Source organism: Hakea prostrata, unplaced genomic scaffold (genome assembly GCF_041222555.1).
Source record: "Hakea prostrata isolate BN-2017 unplaced genomic scaffold, UWA_Hpros_2 contig_39, whole genome shotgun sequence".
NCBI lineage: Eukaryota > Viridiplantae > Streptophyta > Magnoliopsida > Proteales > Proteaceae > Hakea > Hakea prostrata.
The window spans coordinates 113,672-141,225 of NW_028291158.1; the positions used below are offsets into that span (position 1 = coordinate 113,672).

At 40.1% G+C, this 27,554-nt stretch overlaps 1 protein-coding gene across 1 annotated transcript; it reads left to right on the top strand.

Moving 5' to 3' along the window:
- Positions 1 to 10,905: 10,905 nt before the first annotated feature.
- Positions 10,906 to 18,748, top strand: LOC148999117 (glutamate receptor 2.7-like). The gene is made up of 6 exons (XM_089141460.1): positions 10,906 to 11,256; positions 13,973 to 15,306; positions 15,401 to 15,713; positions 16,118 to 16,524; positions 16,639 to 17,169; positions 17,339 to 18,748. Exons 1-6 carry the CDS (start codon positions 10,971 to 10,973, stop codon positions 18,173 to 18,175), a joined length of 3,708 nt encoding a protein of 1,235 aa, XP_088997586.1. The 5' UTR covers positions 10,906 to 10,970; the 3' UTR covers positions 18,176 to 18,748.
- Positions 18,749 to 27,554: the final 8,806 nt, after the last annotated feature.

Consider the following 27,554-nt stretch of genomic DNA (forward strand, 5'->3'; position numbering starts at 1 on the left):
TGGGTCCGACTCGGAAAGTCGGGATCATCCTCAAAAAGAATGACCCCGGATCGGTGTTGAAATGGCTTGATCGAAGAAACCGGGTTCGCATAAATGTCTTTTGGATTAATAATGAAGAAGAAACTTTGGATGACCACGTTTAATAAAATGCATTCTCCAAGAATACCAGAAAATTCTTTCTACTGATAATATTTCTTAAGGTGAACTACATTCCACGGTCATTTCAAACAACTTCCATGAGAGTCCTTCAGCCAATATGTGTTTTTGCTCACAGTTTTTGTTATCACATATGGTCCTTCCCAGTTTGCAGAAAGCTTTCCACAGTTCCTTGGATCTGATGCTGATTTTTTCCTTAAAACCAAATCTCCTACTCTGAAAGATTTATGTTTGATTCGAGCATTATAATACGCTGTTGTTATCCTCTGATATTCCATATTACGGTATAAGGCCTTTTCTCTGACTTCATCTAAAAATTTGAGGTTTGCCCGCAGTCCCTCTTCATTAGTTATTGGATCAAATCCTTCATATCTGTTTGATCCCACCATAACTTCCACTGGAGCCAATGCTTCTGACCCATACGCCAGTCTGAAAGGTGTTTCACCTGTTGGGGTCCTGACCGTAGTCCTATACGCCCATAGTACATGAGGTAGTTCATCAATCCACAAACTATGCGCTTCATCCAGTCTCTTTTTTATCCCTTGCAAAAGCGTTCTGTTTGTTACCTCAATTTGGCCATTGCATTGAGGATATGCTACAGATGAGTGTTTGCACTCAATATGATAATCTGCACAGAATTCCTTGAATCTCTCATTGTCAAATTGCGGTCCGTGATCAGTCAGTAGAATCTTTGGTAGGCCATATCTGAATATGACATGATTTCTGAAGAACTTTTCAATTTGACTCGTGGTAGTTGTTGCCAAGGCTTCTGCTTCTACCCATTTCGTAAAATAATCGATTGCAGCCACTTCAAACTTTTTCCCTCCAGCTGCAACAGGAAAAGGTCCCAACAAATCCATACCCCACATAGCAAATGGGAGAGGATTAAGAATTGATGTTAGCTGCTCTCATTGGCTGGCTCGAATTGGTGCATGAATCGGCATTGATGACACCTTCTTACATACTCAATTGCCTCAGATTGCATTCGCGGCCAATAAAATCCTTGTCTTAAAATTTTATACGCCAAAGCTTTCCCACCTAAGTGATTTCCACAAATTCCTTCGTGAACTTCGGATAAGGCATAAAGAGCATCAGAGGGTCCCAAACATTTCAAAAGTGGCCCAGAAACTGTTCTTTTATATAATAACTCATTTTTTAGAATAAACCTGGTAGCCCTTCTTTTCACAGTTCTGGCCTTTTCCCTATCTTCAGGAAGAATACCATCCTTCAGATACTATATAATAGGATCCATCCAAGATATCTCTGCGTCAATTTCCATTATCTCTGGCTCGAATATGCCGGAATATCTAGCTCCTCATAATATACAGTTTGTGGAATAGAAATAGACTTTGCGGATGCCAATTTTGCCAGAGAATCTGCTTCATTATTTTGATTTCGAGATATCCTTGTGACTGAGAATTGTGCGAACCACTCCTTACATTGTGATACTTTTTTAAGATAGTTGACCATTTGATCATCTTTCGCACCATACGCTCCCGTGACTTGACTGACCACCAGCTCTGAATCACTTTTTACTTCGATGCTTTGAACACAGAGAGATCTGGCTAGTCGTAACCCTGCAATAAGAGCTTCATATTCTGCTTCATTGTTTGAAGCATGAAAATAAAACCGAAGTGCATTTTGAATTACAAATCTGAACGGACTTTGTAAAATCACTCCCGTTCCTGATCCCTACGAATGACTTGACCCATCTACATGTAAGGTCCACACAGAAGACACCTTACTAGAATCTTTTTCCTCCTCTGGTGATGAAATACTTTCAGCAATAAAATCAGCCAAAACTTGTGCCTTTATCGCAGCTTCTAGGTTTATAATCTATATCATGTTCCGTTAACTCTATCGCCCATGATACCATTCTCCTCGCCGATCGAGGTTTATGCAGAATTTTCTTTAAAGGCTAGTTAGTAAGAACAATAATTGGATGAGCCTGAAAATAGGGTCGGAGCTTCCTGGCTGCTATTATTAAGGCGAAAGCCTGTTTCTCAAATTCCAGATATCTAGATTCTGCATCTAACAATGTATGGCTTACACAGTAGATAGGATTTTGAACAGTACCTTCCTCCCTGATTAACACCGCGCTTACCGCCGCTTTTGAAGAAGATAGATATATCTGCAAGCTTTCTCCGGGCTTTGGTCGAGATAAAACTGGTGGACTGGTCAACCTCCTCTTCATCTCTTCAAATGAATTCTGACAGTCCTCGACCATTTGAATTCGTTGAGTGCATTTAGATTCTTCAAAGCCTTGAAGAATGGTGCACACTTATCTCCTGATCTGGATATAAATCTACTTAATGCTGCAACTCTTCCTGTTAAGCTTTGAATTTCTTTCATACTGCTGGGAGCCGTCATATTTAAGATAGCCCCGATTTTTTCTGGATTTGCTTCAATGCCCCTCTCGTGTGACCATGAAACCTAGGAATTTACCGGATGAAACTCCAAATGCACACTTCTCGAGATTGAGTCTCATTCCATTTCTCCTTAATACATCAAAACACTCTCTTAAATCGACGAGATGATCAGATTTAAATTGACTTTTTACAAGAAGATCATCTACATAAACCTCCATATTTCTTCCAATCTGATCAGCGAACAGCTTGTTCATTGCCCTTTGGTATGTTGCACCAGCATTTTTTAACCCAAAAGGCATAACTTTATAACAATAGCTTTCCCGATTGGTCATGAATGCCGTGTGAGGTTGATCCTCCTTCTTCATAAGAATTTGATTATAACCTGAATAAGCATCCATAAAACTCAACATTTGCTGACCTGATGTGGCATCGATTAGCTGATCAATTCGCGGCAAAGGATAGCAATCCTTAGGACATGCCTTGTTCAAATCAGTGTAATCTACACACATTCGCCATTTTCCATTATGCTTTTTCACCATTACCACATTTGCTAGCCACCTTGGACACTCGATTTGCTCAATGAACTCAGATCTCCTAAGTTTGTCCACTTCAACCTTAATTGCATCATGCTTTTCTGATGAGAAATTCCTTCGTCTCTGTTTCACTGTTTTGATAGATTTATCTATCCATAAACAATGCTCCGCCACCTCTCTACTTAAATCTGGCATGTCTTGTGCTGACCAGGCAAAGACATCTGCGTTTTGCTGAAGAAATTCTTTCAATTGCTCATTGTCCTGACTATTCTGATCAGCTCCTATCATGGTCCCTTTTTCTGGATTCTCCAAACCAAAACAAATTTTTTCCAACTTTTCTACTGGTTCACCTCTTTGAATTTTTTCCTCATCCCTGTTATCCGTAACTTCAACAGTAAAGGCAAGTGCCTTACCTTGTGCTTTCGAATCCTTCAAAAAAGTTGTATAGCTTTGCCTTGAAGTTTTCTGATCTGATTTGCATTCTCCAATGCCTCCTTCTGTTGGGAATTTGACCTTCAAATGTCTTGTCGAAATTATTGCACCAATAGTATTCAACGTTGGTCTCCCGAGAATTATATTGTATGCTAATAGACTTTTTATTAACAAAAATTTAGTAACTGTAGTTACTGTTTGTGGATGTGTTCCAAGTGTTATCGTTAGCTCCACGGTCCCTCTACCGAAGTAGACTCTCCGAGAAAATCCAAATAGTCTTGTGCTGCAAGGTTTTATCTTGACCGTATCCAACTTCAATTGTTGAAAAGCTTCGTAAGACATGATGTCTACAGATGATCCTGTGTCTATCAGAACTCTATGAATATCTCTGTTTGCCACCTCGATGACCACCACAATGGCGTCATTGTGTGGTTCTTGAATTCCTTCCATTTCTTCCTCCGTGAAGACTATTTCCTTCATCATTTTGATTCTTCTAGGAATAACATGAGATTCGACAGTATTCACATACTTGGCATGAGCCTTAGATTTTGAAATTGAATTTAAGTCCAAACTTCCCAGGATGGTCATGACGGGGGACTGTTTCTGTTGAATCTGCCAATTTTCCTGCTGTTTAGTATTTTCCTCTGGAGAGTTGTACTGAAAATCTCCCTTGGCTTGTTCTTCTCTAGCTGGTGTTCGATTGTTCCACCTTCTCGGCTGATCAGCGGCATTTCTTCTGTTTCCCCCATTTCTCTTTTGAACATATTGGTCCAATCTTCCTTGGTTGATCAGTCGTTCAATTTCATTTTTCAGAATTCTGCAGTCATCAGTATCATGACCATGATCTTTGTGATATCTACAGAACCTATTCGGATTCCTCTCATCCGCCTTTGCTATCATAGGTAGTGGCCATTTCATAAATCCCTGATGCTGAATTTGCATCAGAATTTCCGATCTTCTTGCGTTGAGAGGAGTATAGTTTTCTTGGAATGGTTTGGGAATGTCCCTTCTGTATTGACGATCAGGAATATTTCTTGAAAAGCTTCTGCTATTCCTTCGTTCTCTCTGATCTCTCTGATCAGATTTCACAACTCCATCATCTTTCCTTTTAACTCCACTGCTATCAGTTTCTTTTCTTGCTTGGAGAATGTCTTTCATATTTGCATACTGATTACAGCGAGTCGTCAATTCTGCTATGTTCACTGGCTTGTTCATGATCAGGAATTCCAAAATATGCTCATCTGTTAGGCCTCTGAACATAGCGTCATATGCCACCGCCTCATTCAAATTTTTAATTTGAATTGACTCCTGATTGAATCTCTTCATATAATTTCGAACCGATTCTCCCGATTTTTGACGGATTGCGCTAAGTTATCAACTTTTTTTGCTTTTCATGCTACTTTGGAATCTTGACAAGAATACTTTCGTCAAATCCTTAAAATCCTTAATGGAATATGGTAATAAGCTGAAGAACCAGGTTGTTGCAGATCCTTTCAAGGAAGATGGAAATGAGCGACACTTTAAAATATCTGAGTTACCTGCTAGCATCATAACAGAGTTGAACTGAGCCAGATGTTCCATTGGATCTGTACTTCCATCGTACATCGTGAATGTCTAAAGTTTAAAATTGCGCGGCAGTGGTGCTGACATAATATCTTTAGCAAATGGATTCTGGTTCATTATTTCCTCAGCTTTTTCTCCGCCATCTTTGTTCACCAGTCGTTGGATCTGATCATCGAGGACGCAAAATCTTTTACTGATTTCCGATCCATAAACTTCGGATCTGCAATCTCCTGATTTTCCTGTTTCTCTCTTATCTCTCCAATTCCCAACGCTCCTACTCTTTTTGCTCCAGATATGACTCAATTGATCATCTCTGGACGATTCTCGATCTTCAGTCTCTAGTGGAATATAGTTTGGATCCGCACTTTCTCCTGATCCTTCCTTTAGAAATGATCTCCTTCGGCTTCCTCCTGACTTTTGAATCTGAGAGTTTGGGACAGAGGTCGCTTTTGCTCGGGAAAGAGTTCGAGATCTTCCAGCTGACAAGACTGGAACTCTTTCCTCAGGATGTACTCCGATCTGCTTGATGAAAGTCCTCATCAGATTTTGTGTCTCCAGTATTTGATGCTGCATGCTCTCAAACCGCTCAACGATCAGATTTGGATCTAACTCTGGACGAGATGTCGCCAATGTATCTGCTAATTGTTTCTCTTGCCTTTCAAACTGATCAGTTGGGTGAGGTGGAGAATGATCCTCCAGCATTCTCTGCCTCTGTTGAGTTTGCATCACTGGAATTTGCGGCATTGGAACCACTTCTCTCGTTCTTCTTTTTGGATTTACTCTCCTTGGCTCCCTCTGGCTTGTTTCCGCCATTTCTATCGGTAATTCCTCCTCTCGCTCAGGTGATTGAGCCATAGCTTCTGTTCTGACTTGATTCCCACAGACGGCGCCAAATGTTGGTGCTATTTCTGCCGATCGCCTTGAACCGTAGTTTCTCGCATCGAACTCCTCAGATCTGATTCGATCTGGTTTGCTCTTCAATCAATCAACCTCTCACTCCTGAAAGAAACTAGATTACAGTAAGAAACGGAGCCGATCGTCTTGATCGGCGTCTCGTCTCCGACGGTCTAGTCAGTATGGTGTCGATGGTGTTTACAGAGCTCTATGGAGCTTCTAAAATGCTAGTAATGGAGTTCAATTAGAGTGAGCTTAGAGTTTTGGTTGATTCCAGAGACTTACCTTCCTACGGATCTTCCCTTGCTTTTATACTGGATTTCCCGCTTATAATTCTCTTTCAATTATGACCATCAGATCATCGCTCCTTTTTGGACGTCTTTGATCATCTTGCCTTTATCTCTCAATCGAACCCGGTTGAGGTTGGTTTGACCGGTATAAATCGGTAATGGATATATTAGTTACAACACATGCGGTGGGCCATGGCAGAGAGCAGGCAATTGCACCATTAGGAGCAGGATATGGCTAGAGCTAGAGCTTCAAGAGCTGGTCCCTCTAGGGCTACAGGGGCTAGACTATTTAAATCTTTGGGGAGGGTGGTGTATTTGGCATGTTTGGTAGATCACAGAGTTTGAGGGCCCCTTGTACATTAGGTCCAGCACCATCTGATTATCCATGCTGTGGGTATCTGATCATGGAGCAAGATCCTGATATTTTTGAGAAGAAGGGGATCAAGCAGCCCAAGAGTTTTCGGGCATGGAATGGTATGGCCAAGAAGGTTAAAAAGGCAATATCAAAGTGGATGTATTACAATTCCATTCCAGCAAACACGGTGAAGGGTCCATACTACGGGCACATGATTGATACTATTGCAGATGCAGGCTTTGGATATGAGGGTCCTACCCCTACAGAATTGATGACCACCCTCCTTCAAGAGGAGAAGGAAGAGCTACAGTAGTATATAGACAGTATGAAACCCTCCTGGGATACATATGGATGCACCATCATGTCTGATGGATGGACCAGCCTAATGAGAAAGTCCATCATCAACTTAATGGTATACTGTGACGAGAGAACCATTTTCTTGAAATTAGTGGATGCTACTGGTCATACGAAAGACCATAGATATATCATGGGTCTCCTAGAGGATGTGATAGATGAGGTTGGGAGGAAGAATGTGGTGCAAATTGTCACTGACAATGGCTCCAACTTCAAGAAGGTCGGTGAAGTGTTGATGATTTCACTAGACTATCATCTTTTTTGGACACCTTGTGCAACTCATCTTATCGACCTAATGCTGAAGGACATTGGAAAAATTAGCATTGTCCATAACATAGTTGAAAGGGCTAGATAGGTAACCAACTTCATCTACAATCATAACACTGCTTTGGCCATGATGAGGAGATCATGTGGAGGTGAGTTGGTGTGAGTCAGTCGGACAAGATTCTCGACGAATTTCATCACCTTGAGCAGTATGCAAGAGAAGAAGTTGGGCCTCAGATCCATGTTTGCATCCCAAGAGTGCTTTGATTGGGTTGGATCCAAGTAAGATATATATATATATATATATACTATTTCATCTTACAAATTATTATACTATGAGTCTATGATTATTCTATTGGCTATTGGCTAAATGAGTTTGTGATAATTCAACATGACCAACGGGCGCTAGGCAAAGAACACAATATCATCCGAGGAGTTTTGGAGAAATGTTATTATAGTGTTGCAAACCTTAGAGCCTATTATTAAAGGTCTTGCGTATGGTGAACTCTTCCTTGAGGGGACCCACTATGCCCCCACCTATATGCAGCCCTTGAGCATATGAAGGTAACTATAAAGGCAGCAAAACCTAAAGGGCACTATCGGAAAAAAGTTCTGGCCGATATTCCGATCTTCAGTCAATCTTTGATCCTGTGGTAATACACGCCTCCCTGAATCGCGATGATTAGGTTCTTGTGGTAATACCACTCGTCTGGTTAGCACGCAGAGTGCTTGACTCACCTCCAAAAGTTGAATCTTTACCTGATTCAATTGGTCTTGGAATGTCTCCGGAGGATTATGCCCTCCTTAACCACCATCTACTTCAAGAGGTGGTAAACTTCCCTGGGGAATATCTGGATTATTTTCTCCAGGAATTTGCACACCAGTCTCACGTTGTGCAACGGCTGCTGCCGATCTAGTCACCGTAGCTTTATAAGTCTTTCCCACAGACGGCGCCAAATGATGCGTCCAAAATCTGCTCAGCCCTTAGATCTCCTTGTAATGACCTGCAAAACGAAAGCGTCATATGTGGCCCGACCGCTGGGGTCGAGAGTCCACCTCTGAAGGCTAAGTCAGTTGATGAGCTTAATCACAAACGGCTCTGCTAGACGCACAGAGCTAAGGAATGAAAAACTGGGAATGCGATCTAGATCGTAAGCATATGAGAGTTTATGTCTACAAGTGTGTATATGGATCTGGGTCCTCCTTACCTCGTAGGTAAGTAAGGTTTATATAGAGTGTACCTTCGAATCTTCTTCGTTGGATGCATTTGAGCCTTCTTCGGATAGTCGTTGGATTCTAACGGTTAGATTCGTTGAGCGATAGACTTCTACTAGTTTGAACTAGTAGAGGACTCCTAAGATAACCTCACGGTTATCCGATGATTATCCCTTCAATTGCGATAAGTGACAGCCGCCAAGTTGAGTCTGCCATCATTAGGGTAATTAACCTAATCCATTAGTCGAATTAGGGCGTGCTTGTAGCTAATTTGGTTTCCTTCCTCAGCAAGCTATCTACTGGACCCGGCTCGCTCGGAAGCGAGTCGATTCCCTCCGTCTCGACCGGGGTCGAGGGTCAAACCGAGTATGAACCTGGTTCGATCATATTTCCTCCATATTACCTCTATACTCTGATTTTGTTTTATTTTGCACTCTGATAATTCTTTGTAATATTTCTGAGATTAATTCTTGATTATTTTCTTACTAATGGTTAAATAGTGATTGTTTCTTCGCTCTTGATTATATTATTGTGCTATGTGGGTATATTATTGCCCTGAACTTGATCTTTGGGGCTATGGATCACACCTCCTAGTATTCCAAATAGGGTACTGGCTGGGGGGATGTGACATGCCTAACTCTTTGACATCTTCCAACTGTGACTCCTTTGCACTAGGTATCCACCTGCCCAGACCATCAGGGTTTCAACTAGATCTTCTTCCAATTCCCACAAAGGCAAATTCTTTAGCACCTTCATTTAAATCCATGGGCTATGGGGCCAAAACATGGGCTTCAATTCCGATGGCCCACAGCTTCTTTCGGCCAAAGGCTCAGGTACTCGAACTTGCAATTCGGGTTTCAAGTTAGGATTATGGGGGTGATTACAAAAGTGAAGAGCACTGATATCCACTTCTCCACTCGCACTTCAACACACATACTTGGAGTTCCTTATGTCCACACTGAGAGGAGATGGTTTACCCTAGGGAGTGAGCCAGATGATGTCATCCACTAGGAGCAAAGAGAGCTCATTTTCTCAACTTGATGTGATGATGTGCATGGGGGTTGGCTCAATGGTAAACATGCTTCCTTCGGTCAAGCTCATCTGAAGGATTGTCACCAAGAACCTCATGCCTAAGATGAGGAACCAAAGTGAGATTTCACTGATGCAGATCCTAGTGACATTCGCCATATACATTGGGTATCGCATGGATTTAGCATCGTCTTTCAAAATGCTATGATTTATAAAATGGAGAACCGAGGAGGGGCTAACCTCACCTACAAACATCTACTAACTCGAGTCTTCAAGAACTTTGTTTTCGACTTCACAGGAGAGGAAACAATTCTTGTTGGCTTCAGTAGTACGATCAGACACCAATTAGTCACTCAAATGTATCTTTTGGGAGGAGCTCATTCACCAGAGTTTTGCAGGGATTGTGGAGGCATCTGGAGGTGATGACGCTGAGGAGGATGGAGCCAATGACATGGATGAGGAGGACCAGGGATATGTACTGCCACCATCCCAATTTGAGGTAGGTCGTCCATTTGGGGCTCAGGGTGTATTGGAGGAGACTACACAGACTTACTACACACCAGCCTCTCTTGCACCAGCATGAGCAGGGGATGCACTTCTGGGTGAGCTACTAACTCGTGTCGAGCATATTGAGCTTCGATAGACAGTGATGAGCGAGCAACTAGCAGAGTGTGTCAGCATTCTTCGTCAATTGAGGCCAGCACCACCGCAGGACAAGATTCAATTTCTTTCTCTTTTTGGCCTTTTGATTCCACACCTTAGGTAGTTTGACTTTATCTTCATTTTTGTTTATTTAATGGTTATTGTACAGCGTGAGTTTAGTACGCTCCAACTTATGTATAAAAACTCAATCAAATTAATGAAATTCCAATAATGCTTGTTTCACTAATGTTATTGTCTATTATGCATTGTTGATTGCTGTGTTGTGTATTATGCCTCATTTGTCAAACTTGAGGTGCTGCTGACAGGAAAAACTGTCAACAGCTGTCCCTTCTTAATGAAGGGACACCACTAACCCAAGAGCCAAGGAAGAACTTTCCTTGATACAGTACCATAGGACCCTTCAATGTTAAGAGCTTCGTAACAAAGATGCTCTGACGTGCACTATTTTCTGAGAGAGAGAGATTCTGCAAATCACATTTCAAAGTAATTTTAGATCCCTCATGTACTTAGAACGTTTACACCGGGATATGATGTGGGAGTTTTTAATTAAAAGCCAATCAGTCAATGTGTTTAGATGTGGGAGTTTTTAATTAAAAACCAATCAGTCAATGAGTTTAATAGACTTTGTTTTAGTATCTCTCCACGTTTTGACTTAGCGTGTGGATGAAGAGTAGAAACTTTCAACCCTTAATTTATAGATATTACTTTATTTACAGCTTCAAATCTCTTCTATTCAAATAAAATCTCCACTTGTTCATATTCATATTCCTCTACCCTTATAACTAGTCTTCTGGAATTCTGGGGTCTTTGGAGATCACCTTGTTCTCCAAACGTTGATCGTTCTCAGTGGTTTATGAAGATGAAGAACTCATTCCAATTCCTTTCCTTTCTTTTATTCTCAATATTGCATCTCAGTTATTTTCTTCTTGGTGAACTGGTTTCTGCTCAAAACAATACAAATTTGCCATTTGATGTTGGAGTGGTTCTTGACTTCATTACAGACGACGATGCAAAGAAATCTAATATCTCGATGTCAATGGCTCTGGAGGAATTCTATGCATTGAACAGTTTTTACAGAACAAGAGTCATTTTCCATGCCAGAGACTCAAAGCAAGATAGTGTTACTGCTGCTTTCATGGGTATTTCTCATCATTAATTATATTCCTTTCCCTCCTCATCACTAGTTAATCAATTTTAACTTTTCAGTTTTCATTTCTAATGCAAAACCTGTTTCATGATCATTCTTTCCCTGATAGAGTTGAGGAAAGCAATTCTATTCCTTGAGCATCGCCTAATACAAGGCAATAGCAGGCTTTATTATATTCAACAGTTCAGACTTTTTTTTCCCCTCTCTATTTTCCATTTTCAAAACTCATAAAATTAAAATGGGTATGAACAAGTTCTTTTATGATTTTCTCATCTGGGGAAAGTCCAGCTTGACAAAGACCTAGACTAAGACTAGAATGTGCAACTCCTTTACATCTAGGGTTCATCCGGGCCAGTTTACACACACTGGATTGTATCTTACAGCATAATTTTTACATACAAAGTATGAAGCATTGGTCTTTGGCCTACTGAGCTAACCCTTGAAATTAAATCTATATTTATTTCTTAAAAAGACTTCAATTAGTTAACAAAATTTTTATATTTTGGTCTCAGATTCCTTTTTTCATTCACTATATAAAAAGTAATTTTTTTTATTGGTTTGAGTCACACTTTGACTTCTCTTATTTGATTATTTATGCCAGCTAATATACTTGACAAAAATATTATATTTTTATGGTTCCTATAGAAGAATAATAGTAGGTAGAATCATATGAATACATAACTAGGTTTTATATCAGAAGTTGTTTTTTTTTTTATTTTTTATTTTTTTTTATTTTTTATCCTTCTAGGTATATTCAACAACAAATTAGATTAAGTCACTAGCAATTCAGTCATAGGTTTTCTTTTATAGGTTAGTATAGAACCTTCTGGCTCTTTCTGTATCTTTTCATAAGTTTCTAAATGAGTAAATAGCTTCTGTCATGGATCTACCTAATATAAAATCAAATTGATTAACCAAGTTACGACTCCGTCTTCTCAAACAAGCCTCAAAAATCTTCTTTTTAAGTATCATACTGTGAATCATTAGCTTTGTCACATTTAGGGGACATCATTTTGTGTTTATAATCATGTTAAATAGATTGGTCAACCAATATACCACACAACCACCTATGGTTTCAACTTTTCACATTTCAATTGAAAATGCTCTTTCTTGGACTTGATGGTTGTTTTGACTTCATAGTTCCACCTAAAACTTACAATAAAAAGGTTTCATTTAGACAGTCTTAGGAATGTAAACAGATAGTCAAAAATCCAAATTTAGTTTGTATTCATATCCATTTAAGAGCATCCAAATTCGATTTTTTGGGATTCGATTTCGAATTTGCATGATCTCCCATTAATAATTGGTTTCAAATTTGGATATTGCCAATTTTAAGTCGGATATAATCCAATCAATTATATATTTGACAAATATTATAAATCCAATTAAAGTTTAATTCTAAGGAGTACATCATTATCCCTTCATTAATATTCATAAATAGTAATTAGTTACATTAAACTGCCAATACACCATAACATAACTAGGCCCAACACTCAAGAATGAGATCAAGAGTCAAAAACATGAAATCTCTTTAGACTTTAGGTTTTATGAGTGTATGACTCTTCAGCTCTTTCTAAATTCTACTTCTAGTCTCTTCATCTCCTCCTAGTAAACCTGTTTTTTCAAGTATTCTATCAATCTGTACTTTCAAAAGAATTTGAACTTCGAATCTCCTTGCAATCTAATAGAGAAAGAAGTAAAATTTAAATTATATGAGCACAAAAAATGTATGTAGATTTTTAAGTAACTTAGTCAATCTCAAATTCTTCCTCAATACGACTATATAATATTGTTCACAGTTGGATAACATAAACAATAGATAGATAAAGAGGAGACCGTCAAAAGCTTTCACTTTCCTTCTAATGTCGGAGCTACTTCCTGATCAGTGGCTCCAAAGATGAGAAGGTGTGCTTCGATGATGCAAGCATCTTTCACCAAGTAACATTGATGGATAGAAGATTTTCTATTCGGATTTTAGTACTAAATAGGATATTCTAACTACATTCGAACATTTTTATCTATCTGATTAGTTTGAATTCAGACAGGATATTATTGAAAAAATCTGATTAACTAAACAAATTAGAATTTGGTTATAAATTTTCACATCCAATGGATATCGGATTCGAATTTTGACTACGTGCTTAATAATCGAATTTGAATATGGATAGTACCACATTCGAGCCGAATTTGATCCGTTTACATCCCTAGACAGTCCCATCAATGTATCAACCATTGAATCCCTATATCTATACATATGTTACATGTATCTTCTTAAAGTTCATCTGAACAAAAATTAAGGGATTTTCTTCCCATGCTTATTAAATGAAGTAGAGATAAGACACCACCTGTTCCTAAAATATGATCTTCAGCATGTTCCATATCCTTTTCAACAATTTGCTGCTAGACACTAATGCTCCCTATAATGCTTTGAGGAAGTTAGATCTTGCTAAATAAATTAGGGTTTTTTTACTTTTAATTAATTCAAAATTTTTTTAGGAGCAATGGTTATCTATTCTTTAGATTGGATTTCAAGTATATTGTGTCCTTTTTTTTCTTTTTATTTATTTATTTATTTATTTATTTACTTATTTCTTTTGTTGAGTTGATAAGAAGAAATTTTGATCGAATCTCAAAATTAGGAAGCAGAATTCATAGATGGTAATATAAGAAGGAAAAAAGATTCACAAAGTTTTATTCTGTGATTGCAGGCTTAGACCTTATAGAAAATGTACAAGTTCAAGCCATCATAGGACCAAACGATTCAGGAGAGGCCAAATTTATGGCAGATCTTGGAGACAAATCTCAAGTTCCTATTGTTTCATTTACTGCAACAAGTCCTTCCCTTTCATCACTTCTTACTCCATTCTTCATCCGAACTGCATACAATGACTCTGCTCAGATGAATGCCATTGCTGCAATTGTTCAAGCATTTGGTTGGAGGGAAGCTGTGCCTGTTTATGAAAACAGTGAGTACGGTAATGGAATTATACCATATCTGGTTGATGCTTTTGAAGCAATCAATACTCGAATCCCCTATCGAAGTGTTATATCTCCCAATGCCTCGGATGATCAAATTCTTCAAGAACTATACAAATTGATGACAATGCAGACCAGAGTGTTTATTGTACACATGCTTCCCTCTCTTGGCTCTCGCTTATTTGTGAAAGCAAAAGAAATAGGAATGATGAGTGAAGGTTACGTCTGGATCATCACATTTGATATGACAATTTCCTTAAGTTCTGTGGATCCTTCAGTTGTCCATTCTATGGAAGGTGTTTTGGGAGTAAAGCCCCATGTTAAGAGAACCAAAAGACTAAAGAGGTTTGAAGCTTCATGGGAAAAGAGGATTTTACAAGAGAACCCAGATATGGCCAACGCAAAATTAAATATTTACCAACTATGGGGATATGACACTGCTTGGACATTGGCAATGGCAGCGGAGAAAGTTTCAGGGGTGATTTCTGGTTCACAGCAGACTAAACTTTCGCTGAATATTAGCAATATGGATACTCTTCGAGTCTCCCAAATAGGTTTGAAACTTCGAGAGCAGATATTAAATACCCAGTTTGAAGGTTTGAGTGGGGAATTTAAACTTGTTGATGGGCAACTGCAATCATCAGTCTTCCAAATAGTGAATGTAGTTGGCGGTGGTGAAAAGAATATAGGATTTTGGACACCCATGAATGGACTTCTCCAAGATTTGAATACGACTGAGACACAGACATATTCAAGCTTCAGGGATAACAAGCTTGGTACTATCATATGGCCGGGTGGTTCAACCACTGTACCTAAGGGTTGGAAATTGCCTACCAATGAAGAAAAGTTGAAGATTGGAGTTCCAGTGAAGAAAGGATTTAAAGATTTTGTGAATGTGACATGGAACAAAAACAAATCTGCAGTCACTGGGTACTGCATTGATGTGTTTGATGCAGTAATGGAGGCATTACCATATAACATTCCTTATGAGTACATTCCATTCGCTAAATCTAACCATACAAGTGCAGGGACTTACAATGATATGGTCTACCAAGTTTATCTGCAGGTAATTTAACTGTAGTACTCTGTGGTGGTGTAATTTGTGTTTTATGCTACCTATTGTTTTAACAATGGATATGATACTTTTGATTTCTGAACAGAAATTTGATGCTGTTGTGGGCGATACAAGTATTATTGCAAACAGATCATTGTACATCGACTTTACAATGCCATACACCGAGTCAGGTGTGTCAATGGTGGTGCCAATCAAAGACAACTACGGGAAGAATGCATGGGTATTCTTGAAGCCTCTGAGCAAGGATCTTTGGTTGACAACTGCAGCTTTCTTTGTCTTCACAGGCTTTGTGATCTGGGCCCTTGAACAGCGAATAAATGATGATTTTAGGGGTCCTCTTCATCACCAAATAGGAATGATATTTTGGTTTTCCTTCTCCACCATGGTTTTTTCACACAGTAAGTTCTCTCCTGCTTGTCCGTCATTTTTCGTCTTTTTAATAGAACTGTGGATAATGAAATCATCTCCTATTAACAATTTCAGAAGGGAAAGTCTATCGGTAACTATAGTCATACCCTGCCATTACCATTTGGTTTCTATAAGCTTGTGAATTGAAGATTCGATTTTTCATATATACTACTAGTATGCTGAAACCTCCTAGCTCACAAGTAGACTAATGATCCTTCTGCAATATTAGTTTAATTCTTATACGACTTCGGGGTTTACATTCCGGACATTTGGTATAAAGAGTTTGCCAATGGAAGGAAAAAAGCCGAGTTGTCAGTTCTGAATTAAGGATCATACAATTAAACATCAAAATTTATTTGCTAAATTTCATTAATGGCTGTTTCAATGGGTGCAGAGGAGAAGGTGATTAGCAACCTTGCGAGATTTGTATTGATTATATGGTTATTTGTTGTCCTTATCCTTACGTCAAGTTATACAGCGAGCTTGACATCGATGCTAACAAATCAACAGCTACAACCAACTGTAACTGATTTACAACAACTACTGAAAAATGGCGATAATGTTGGTTACCAAGACGGCTCATTCGTGTTAGGGTTCTTGAAACAGATGCACTTCGATGATTCAAAACTTAAAATTTATAATACTATACAAGAATTGGATGATGGTTTATCCAAAGGCACTGCCAATGGAGGATTTGCTGCTGCATTCGATGAGATTCCATACCTCAAGCTCTTCCTCTCACATTATTGTTCCAAATACAGCATGGTTGGCCCTACATACAAGACTGATGGATTTGGCTTTGTGAGTAACTTTCCTTCTCCCATCTTTCCCCCATTCACACATTATTATGTAATATTACTGGCCTTATGTTGTATGAATTTTGACATTGAATACTTTATTTTGTCACTTCCTTAGGTCTTTCCAAGAGGTTCTCTTCTAGTAAGTGATGTTTCAAGGGCAGTCCTGAATATAACAGAGGGAGACAAAATGACAAAGATTGAGAGGAATTGGTTTGGAGATCCCACTTGCCCAGACTCTAGCACCACTACCTCATCAGCCAGTCTTACATTGAGAAGCTTTTGGGGCCTATTCCTCATCACTGGAACCATTTCATTTATAGGGTTCCTTGCATTTAGTATTAAATTTTTCTTGAGGTATCGAAATGTATGGAGGAATATCGATCACAATGCTACCCTTTCGCAGAGAATTGACATCATTAGAAAACAGTTTATCAAGAGGGATTATGAATGTTTTACATTCAGGGATCTTGGACTCCCAGTCCAAAATTCTGCAGACATCATGGGCACTACTAGGAGTCCCTCTGTCATCTCCCAGAAAACAACTGGAAATTTTGATCAAGCAACAACTTCCACCGGAACTACTCACCCAAGTCCGACTAGTCCACCATCTGAAAAGATAGCATCTACTATTGAGTTTAGCAATCAAGTAAGTAATTACAACGAGATCCACTGATACAATTAATGGAAAAATTTTGAGATTAGTTTGACATTTTCTTTTGTAACTACCAAGGTTACAAACATGTAATGTCATTCCTCTACAACTTTTTTTTGTCTTCGAAATTAAGTCCTACTTACTACACAATGTCAATGTGCAGGCTATCCTTCAAACCTATGAAAGCTCTGAAGGAGAGGAGGATACTCTTAACTGTGGGCTCAAATCGTGGGCATTCAGTAAGTCAGAATATGGTTTGCCTCCTCAAAAGGTATGGGAGGTTATTTCAACCGCAATGCTCCCTCCAAGGGTAAAGAATTTTCTGTGGCGAGCTTGTGAAAATAGATTAGCAGTGAAGGAAAATCTTCTTCGGCTCAACATGGTAGATGATGACTTGTGTCCTCTGTGTGGACTGGAGGCAGAGTCTGTGGCACATGCTCTATTTTATTGCCAAGTGAGTAAAAGGTTATGGTTTGGCTCCTCCCTTTCCATTATAATCCCAGATGAACCTGAGTTACCTGTTCATGAGTGGATTCTTCAATGGTCCAGTTCTCCTAATTTTGCCCACCAAGATGGCCAAATGACCTTTGCATCCAAAGCCTTGATTTGTCGAGAAATTTGGAAATATCGAAATAGGAAGGTGTCCTATAGCCCACAACCACTGGATCAATGGTTTCAAGTGCTTAATAGCAAGATATCTGACATGAACCAAGTCCCCTTCTCAAGTTCAGATTCTACCCTTAATACAACCTACTGCATTGCCTCTGATCAGACCAGAGTGGCTCCACTCCGATTACCTGAGATTTCTTGTGAGAGAAAAGAGAGTGAGGATTGCTCCTATGCAGCATGTCCCACACCCTCACAATTATGCCCCTCTGCTCCATCCCTCTCAGAATTGACCTTCAAGTCACCAGAGGAGATCTACAATTCTAGTGATTCATCTCTCTCTTCCACTCCAAGAGCTCGCTATTCAGTGTCTCTTAAAGAACCAGGAAAGTGAGTAGCAATTTACACTGATAGATCAGTGTTCACAAGTTCAGGTGCCCTAACTGCAGATGTAAACGGTATTGTAGGTAGAGTTTAGCCATGAAAGTAGAAATATTATTCATGGTCCATCCTTGTTGATCAGCAGAAGTTTAACTAGTACTGGACTATATCAGATCGCTTAGAAGTGGAAGAAGAAGAAAATGTAGATACTGCAAAGCATTTCCCTACCATTGTTTGAGGTTTTGGGTTCCCCAACATTTTTTTCTTCTCAGGTTGGCATGAAGGGGAACATTTAATAGATTCATCAGATAAACTTATGCAAGCTTTGGAAGATTTTCAGGAAGGAACATTTAATGTAGATGTTTCTTCTCTATCTAATCAGTCCAATCATACAATCCCATAATGACTTCATAATTGACTGAGAATTGAGTTTCTCATTTGGACTCAATAATCAAAACTGAAAATCTTCCTAATCAAGGAATGATCCTAATTAACAGAGAAATCAAGGATTTAGTCAAACGACCAAGATTGGGTCAATCTTATTTCCTTTGACAGCAATCTCCTCAATCATACCATAAGGTTCAATCTCATTTGAGAAATAGAATTATGATAAATTGCATTATGTAGGTGAGTGGAACCAAAACAGAGAAGGTAGGATCTTAGCATAATTTTACTTAATGCATGCATTAATCCCCTTAAACCCCCCCCCCCCCCCCACACACCCCAAATATATATTTTTTTAACTTAATGCATGCATTATAACTGTCAAACCTTAATGAACCAATATACAATGTCAAAGATTCTACCAACCTTATTAGAGCCAAAGAAAACACATTCTCATAGAGGTTTTAAAATATAAAGAATGGTTTTACATTTCCACATATGTAAAACATTTTATAGAACAAATCATTGGAAAATGGCTTGAGTTCAATCTCATATAGAATGCTCTTTTAAACATATTTCCTATGTTTAGGTTGTGCATAATGTATTAAGCATCTCTTTCAAGTACAATAAGATATTATGAACCCAAAAAATAGATATGTAGTATGAGAGACATTGGTAAACTAAGATGCTCAATATATGAATGCTGCGATAAGGACCCCTTGGTTAAGGGACCGATTATGAACTACTTGACAGACTTCCATTTTCTTATAACCTGATAGTGCACCACATTTGAAATGCTATAAAAAATAAGCACACAAAATTAATGAACCACCATACAGATATGTTTCCAATCTTGTCCCTAGTTATGAACAATTTTGGTAAGCAATCCTAATGAAAAATACATTGAGCACAAAAGCCGATCATTCCAGACAAAATAATTTTTCAACAGCTAAATTTGTACATTAGATCCAATTTCCCACCTTGTACCCATCTTCCCAATATGTTTCTCAAAAACACTATGCGATAATGCTTTCTCGACTGATTAAACATATTACCTGCAAAACCACTGTTAGCTACAGCTATGTTAATTACTGATGCGTCCAAAATCTGCTCAGCCCTTAGATCTCCTCGTGATGACCTGCAAAACGAAAGCGTCAGACGTGGCCCGACCGCCGGGCGGCGGTCGGGAATCCACCTCCGAAGGCTAAGTCAGTTGATGAACTTAATCACAAACGGCTCTGCTAGAAGCACAGAGCTAAGGAATGAAGAACTGGGAAAGGTGATCTAGATCGTAAGCCCCTGATAGTTTACGTCTACCAGTCTATATATGAATCTCTCTCTCACCTCGTATGGCAGTGAGGTTTATATAGAGTGAGCCTTCTTCGGTTAGTCGTTGGATCTTAATAGTTAGATCCGTTGGGCGATAGACTTCTACTAGTTTGTACTAGTAGAGGACTCCTGAGATAACCTCTAGGTTATGCGATGATTATCCCTTCGATAATGATAAGCAGCAGCCGTCAATTTGAGTCTGCCATCATTAGGGTAATTAACCTAATCCATAAGTTGGATTAGGGTGTGCTTGTAGCTGAATAAGTTTTCTTCCTCAGCAAGCCATCTTATTGATCCGGTTCGCTCGGGAGCGAGTCGATTCCTTCTATCTCAACGGGGTCGAGGATCAAACCAAGTATGAACCTGGTTCAATCATATTTTCTCCATATCACGAGCCCCCCAGACCAAGCGTTCGGTCGATCCCGAGGGCTTGGTTTTTAACTGGGTTCTTCGTCAGGCAATAGTCTCTGCGTGTTCCATTAAATGTCATATCACATTTAATGCGGTGGTCACTTTTCCTCGAGCTTTGTGAGGGCAATACCACGTGTCTCCTTGCAGTCGATTTGTCATGGTTCACGTAACCCAAGCGACGGTTTCCAAACGCCTGTTTTGGATTCGTGAGTTCAAACTTTCAAAACGTCTTCTAATCTCGATCGTCGATGTTGAATCAATCTCGATCGTTCAGATTCACTCGTGCGGGTGCTTTAAAAGCAGTTTGTTGTCTTCGTAGGTTTCATTCTTCTTGTCTGGAAGTTGAACCTTCGTTGTCTGCTTCGTGCCTTCCTGCTCTCAAGCTTTTGCCTCACTGAATCAGTAAGTTTACTGGTCTTTTTCTTTTTGTACCTTATTGAAACAAGTAATGGTGGATAATAGGGTTTCTCTGGTACCCAATGCCAGTAATAGTAGTGGTAATGAAGCTTTTGCTTCCCCTCCTTCCGAACAGTCGGATAGTGATAATAAAACCCTAACTATCCTCTGGCGCGAATTTGCTGAAGTTTCTCAAAAAGGTTTGGAGAGAAAAACCAAAACTCCTTCTATCCCTCCTGAGTCTGGATCTTCCAAGACTCCTAGGGTAACTGCCGAGTCTTCTAGGCAGCCTCAAACTTCCAGGTCTGATGGCGGACCTAGCTCTGTTCCCTCCGTTTTCAAGGAGGAAACCCTCCTTTCAGCAATCCAAGATTTTGATTTTCCTTCCTCTTATCAGGTTAGGGCTCCCCATCCTGATGAGAGGGTTGATTCAACCCTTTCGGGTGAGTTTTCTCTGTACATAGATGCACTGGAAAGCGGGGTTCACTTTCCCTTTTTTAATCCTTTGTTTTCAGTTGTTCTGAATCACTGGGATATTTGCCTCGGATGCTCCTTCCCAATAGCTAGCGTCTCATCGTCGGTTTCTTGGGTTTGTGTTTTGAACTTGGCATTACGCCATCTCTTCTCTCTTTGTGCATTTTCATATTCTTTCTATTTCCCATCCTCCCGGCTGGGTTTTTCTGTCCAAACGCAATAAGGCTGAACTTGATTGGAGGGGCAGCATCCTTGTCAAAGGAACTTGCCATTCTAACCACAAAAGATGGCGCGAACGATACTTTTTCTGTCGAGTGCCTCCATCAGATCTTAACTTCCTGACCGTCTGGAGGCGGTGTACTTCTTATTCTGAGAATAACCGGGGCCTTCCCTTATCCAAAGAAGACGAGGCAGCCATCAGGAAGATCAAATCCATTCCATGGTATCAAGAGATACATGGACTTGAGGTGGAGTATAACTCCATCCTTCAGTACTGGGGCTTGGCTCATTGTGAGCTTCTAACCATTATCTTTTAATTTTACTGAAGTGATACGTCTTTAATTCTGACTCTTGTTCTTCTTTGCAGTGCCTCCAAGAATGAACCCCAAGAACTTGCGATTGAAGGCAGCTAGGGCCATTGTAACAGCTGAGCAACGATTGCCTAGAGCCTTAACCGTTGATCAAGAGGCTTCTGTTCCCTCTCCCGACCCTTCTTACAGGGGTATTAGGAATATCAGGCCTGTGGCTGATGCTTCGGGTAAAGGGAAGAAGCCAATGGTGGAGAGGTCAAATGTCTCCTCCTCCGCCCGAACCAAAAGGAGGCATGATACAGTTGATGCTTCCTCCCATAAAAAATCCAAATATTCTGAGGATTGTGAGGAGGTCTTCACCCCCCAGTGTACCCTGAAGTTGACCGACAGGGTGACACAAGATCCTGAGAAAGTTGCAGAGTGGAGCTCCCTTAGTCTTATACCTTCCGATCGTTGGGAATTTGAAGCCCTGGAAGACGTTGCCCTTGTTAGTCAGTCCTGTCACGCCCTCCCAGCCGGTACCCTATCTGGCATACCCGAGAGTGTGATCCACAGCCCGAAGATCAGGTATCGAGTGATCAACCTCCCACATAAACAATAACATAATCATGAACAATCATAATAAAAGTGCGGAAGATAAATCATAGATCCAATAAAGAAAGAATGAATCATAAATGAATCAGAATAATAGATATAATCAGAGTATCAAACAGATAAGTAAAGTGAGGCAAAAATCCCACTTTACAACCAGCGGAAAAGTAGCTCTAAAGAGAATAAACTAAATAAAATCTAATCCCAGTAGCTAGTACATTGGGTAACTAAATTGTTCTCCACTTTATAGACAACATCCTTGTAAGTGTAAATCTCATAAATGGCACAAGGACGCTTCCACTCAATGGTCGGACTAAGCATCGTACGGAGCATAACCACTCGCGGGATCTTCGAGTAATTGTGGTAACCGCAATCACCTTCCCTGGAGATATGCCTCTTCGCCTTGCGCTTCTTCATAGGGACCGTCATAGTACTCGGTACTGCAGGATAGTCTAACAACATTGTACAATAAAGGAATGAGTTTCAAAGAAACTCGGTAAAGGCGATTAAAAATCCATAATAACATAAATGGCGAGGATTCCGAACAAACATAAATGCAATATGATATGAGACAAGCAATGAATGAATGAATCTAACTCTATGTATGCTGGTCTCTATTGGCAGACATGCTTTAAGTCATAGCACCGTACTTCTTTAGGAAGGTCCACTCACATCCTCAACCATTAAAGATATCTTGGATTCTCTCACGGATCATTTCACCGGTCTTGAGCAGCCGATTGGTAATGGGTCCTTCATCCCTCGGGACAAACCATGGCGGGGGTTAAGTCAACACACTCTCTCACAACCATTTGGTATAAGTCTTGGCGCATGTCGGGGGTAAAACCTAGCCAAATGCAAGTCTTCTACTTAGTTACATCAAGTCAGATCCAGATACTTCCATTCCTCGTCCCTGACGATCCTTTCCGGTATCCTTCACACTAGAGTCCTCATAGTCCCTGACTACGGACTCATCAACCCTATTGATCATCCACATATGGTAAACGGGAAGCTCTCACGTCCTCTCACGGGTTGGTTACCGGTCTTAAGCGCCCGTGAGCCCAAGTCTAACCATATGCAACCCTACCAATAAATGGCCCCCACAATGTGATTCCTGTCCTCTCACGGGTTGGTTACCGGTCTTGAGCGCCCATGAATCCCCATTGCTACCACGGGTCGTTCGGTCTCAATACCCCTCCGATTAGGGTCGACATAACAGGACATCCTAGCCAAACACTACTAGACAATCCTAGATATGTCATCCAACAGTTTAGGAAGGTGTCCAGAGGGCATCTCCGGAAACATCCCATAATATTCCCGTAGTAGTCCAAGAACAGAAGTGTCAAAAGGACACCTCTCCTTTCCAAACCATACTTAAGCATACACATGCATCAATTCATATCATCACATATATGGTAACTTCATATATGGAAAGAAATCAATAATTACAATCACTTTTATAACATTGGTAAGTAAATCATACATGAATCAATTTAATATGAATAAGTAATGCTATTGTAATCAAAGTTATGCAACAGTAGTATATCATTGTAAGAATCTAATTTAGGAATCATATCTATGATATTCAAATATAGAAACTAGATTCATGCTATCTATGTAATTAAGGAAATAACCATCCTTACCTTTTATAACTCGCAAAGGAATCCTAAGAAGTCAAGTAAGATCTCGGCAAACTTGAGAAGAAGGTCCTAAACAAGTATATACAACATATTAGGAAAGATCCCTAACAGAAAAGATACCAAAACATCCAACACAGACCAATTCTTGAGTTGCTGTACTCATTGGTCGAGTGGATTGGTCGACTGGTCCAGTCGACCAATCAGTCGACCAATGCAGACAATAGCCTATAAAATCAGAGTTTTAAGATATGAAATCCGAATTTGGTGGTTCAAAAGGGTACTAATCAAGGGGTAGACTACATCAGTAGTATTCTAACATATAGGGGACCTCAAAACACCAATCAAATCATGATATCAAGATCCAAATTAGGAAACAAAAAGTTACCATAATTAAATCAACCATGGATCTTGATGAATTTGAAATAGAAAACAAAGACAAGAACAATAGGAGGATGGATCATTGCTTCAGGTAAAGGTATCATGAAAACATACTTAGATCTTCAAGGAACAAGGCTTAGAAGCATAAATCTAAATAAGGAAATAAAACCTACCATATATGTAACTACCATGCATCATGAAGAACACATAGTAAGGTAGAAGAGAACACTAGAGATCTATAGATTATGGATCATGGAAGGAAAACACAGTAATTAACTACTAACATGATCAACATAGAAGATCCAAAGAGATCAGAATTCAGATTAGAAGTTTAACAAAGATTAGATCATGGTTTGATCATGATTCCTTCAAAAGCTTGCAATGATCATGGTTAAGATCATTGTTCTAGCCTCAAATCCTTAGGATGATCATGAGAACATGTTCAGAGATGTTTGCAACAGAGAATGCAGCATCTCTTCTACTGTCTCAACTCAAAAAGGAAAGAAAAACAAAGATGGAGGAGAAGAAGAGAGAGTAGACATACCTTTTTATGCAAAAAGAAGAGTTTCGACGAAGATCCGTCAAGAAAACACCAAGGATGCAAGAGAGATGACTTGCAGAGGTCTTTGGTTCGTTCCAGAGAGTTTGGAGGCAGCAAATACGAAGTGGACTCGAGATTGGACTTAAATAGAGCAAGAACAACCTAATTGCCAAAGGCAGCACTCATTGGTCGAGTGGATTGGTCGACTGGCCCAGTCGACCAATCAGTCGACCAATGCTCGACAAACAAGACCAAAAACAGGGAATTGAAGGTCCAGATCAAATCCAATCCTAAAGGGGTTTTGCACAAAAGTCAAGTGACTTACCTAATAGGTAGAAATGCCTTCAAACCAAGATAGAGAGCACTCCAAGTCCATCAACTAATTAGATCTTCATCAGGATTCAGTTTCCAAAAATAGAACCTCATCATCAACTTTCATGGATTCAAAGCCAGACACCAAGTCCTCCACTGGGATGGCCCAAAGCTGACTTCTTACTTTACTTCGGGTCATCGGACCTACAAATAACAAGGTTTCCGGGTCAAGGTTAGGGCTGGGTTTTACAAGTCCACAAGGTACCAGTCTTCCTACTTGTTTATTTTTTCATAATCTCTTATGACTTCTTCTGATAATCTCCGCTTTCGCAGGAATGCTGTGTTGAGCTTCTATCAGCACATGGAAGCATTGAGCCGGGTTGGCCGCAACGGCTCCTTGCTGCAGACCTGTGAAGAGAATTTGGCCAAAGCCAATTCTGAGATAGACCGGCTAACGGCAGCTGCTATGGAGCTGCAAAGAAAGCATGAAGAGGAGATGAACTCTCTTAAGGAGGCCTTCAATTCTTCAACGGCTCGCGCTGTTGCTGCCGAGCGCGAGGCCGAGAAGCAGAAAGAAGCTGCCACGTTGTTCGGTGACAGACTGGAATTTCAGTGTGTGGAGAACGAAAGATACTTGAACTGGGCGATTCCTAGCAAGCCCGAGCACATCAAACTCGAGCTTCGAAAGGATTGTGTTTGAAAATATTTGAACAGCGTACCTTTCTCCAAATTGCTGGGTGCCTACAACATCCAAGCTTATCGTTTGGGGAAAAATGACGTTTGGGAAAGAATTCTTGAATCAATCCCTTCCTTCGATACTGCTCCCTTTCGTGAGGTATGCCACAAAGAAGTCTTCGGGAAATTAGGCATGGATCTCCCAGATTGGGCTCAGGAAGAGGATGATCCTTTTCCAGCTGACCCACAATATGAGGAATATCTTGCTGCGAACCACCACTTCAAGAGGAAAAGTCACAAGCTGCTGCTAAAGAGGACTCTCCTCGGGCAACAATGAGGAAGAGGCTTAGGGAGTTATCTTTTTTCTTTTTTGTAAAGATTGACCTCCGTGCTAATGAATAGACACTTCTTCCATATTTGCCTTACTATTTCCTCGTCTCCTATCGAAATCCTGTCTTGAATATCAAAATATAAATGATAATCTATCACTTAACTTCATATTCCTCGACAAATGATAATCTTGTAAAGATATTATGAAGATATGTTTTGGAAAGATGCCTTAATCGTCCCCACTCATTTATTGCAAAGTCCACACGTTTCCCTTCTGGTACCTGCGAAGTCCAAACGTTTTCTTGCTTTGGTATACCATTGGATGTTTCCAATAAATTGGTAATACATCCATTATCACAATGGTGGTGCGACGATTGGAGGTATTCTTGCATCGGGTGCTCGCTTCCACATGTTTCCATGTGGCCTCCCTCTGACAGTTGATCTTGCTTGTTGTGGATTTTGAAACGTCTTTTTGATCTGGGCCATTGGTTGTCTTTAGCTCTCAACCGTCGTCTCAATACCTGAGGCTATTTAAAGCCTTCGTGGGTACTCTCCATCTATCTTTCTATCTGCAAGCTACATTTGCAAAATCAACATTCCGTCCTCCTGCTTGCTTCCGTATTTCTCGTACTTCAACAATAACTCTATCAGCTTCCGAACAAGTGAGCTTTTTGCTATTACTCATCTTTTTCCCTTTCCCCCTGAGTAAACTGCACAATAGTAAATACTTGGGGTTTATTTAATCGGTATTTCATATCTGACAGAGAACTAGGGTTTTCCCTCGTTTCTTTTGTTGTTGGATTTCTGTACTGATACAGTTTTTTCTGTGTATACAGTGGCTCCCAAGATCGACCCGAACTTTATCAGAGCGAAATCTTATAAGAAAATCATTCCATCGGCGGTGGTTGGGGCCAGTGAGGTGGTTTCAGCTAGTGAATCCTCTAAGCGTAAGGCGACTGCTGTTGGTGATTCTTCAAGTCAGATTCCCACAGTTTCTATTGATGCCACCCCTACGCCTCTTCTTCCTGAAGTGATCGCTCGTTCTTCCCAGGAAGATCTTGATCACTCCGTTGTTGATGGTGCTGCTGACGCCCCTGCTGCAGAGACCGTTCATGCACCCCCAAAGGAGACTCTTCGGGCATCTAAGGCAACTATGTTGGCATCTGATGAAGGTGCAGTCCTAGCAGGTGCTGCTTCTATTTCCAATTCTAGAGCTTGTTTGGCATCCTCTTCCTCTCCTTTGGAGTTGGAGGATTTTGCCACCAGGAAGCGTCGTCGGTTGGCAAGTGATGCAGCTCATCCTTCTCATCCTTCTCATCCTTCACCCGAATTAGTGTCAAACGAGTTTGACAGAGCATTGGAATGGTGCACTGCTGCTCGAATGACTTCTGAGAGCGCAGTTCT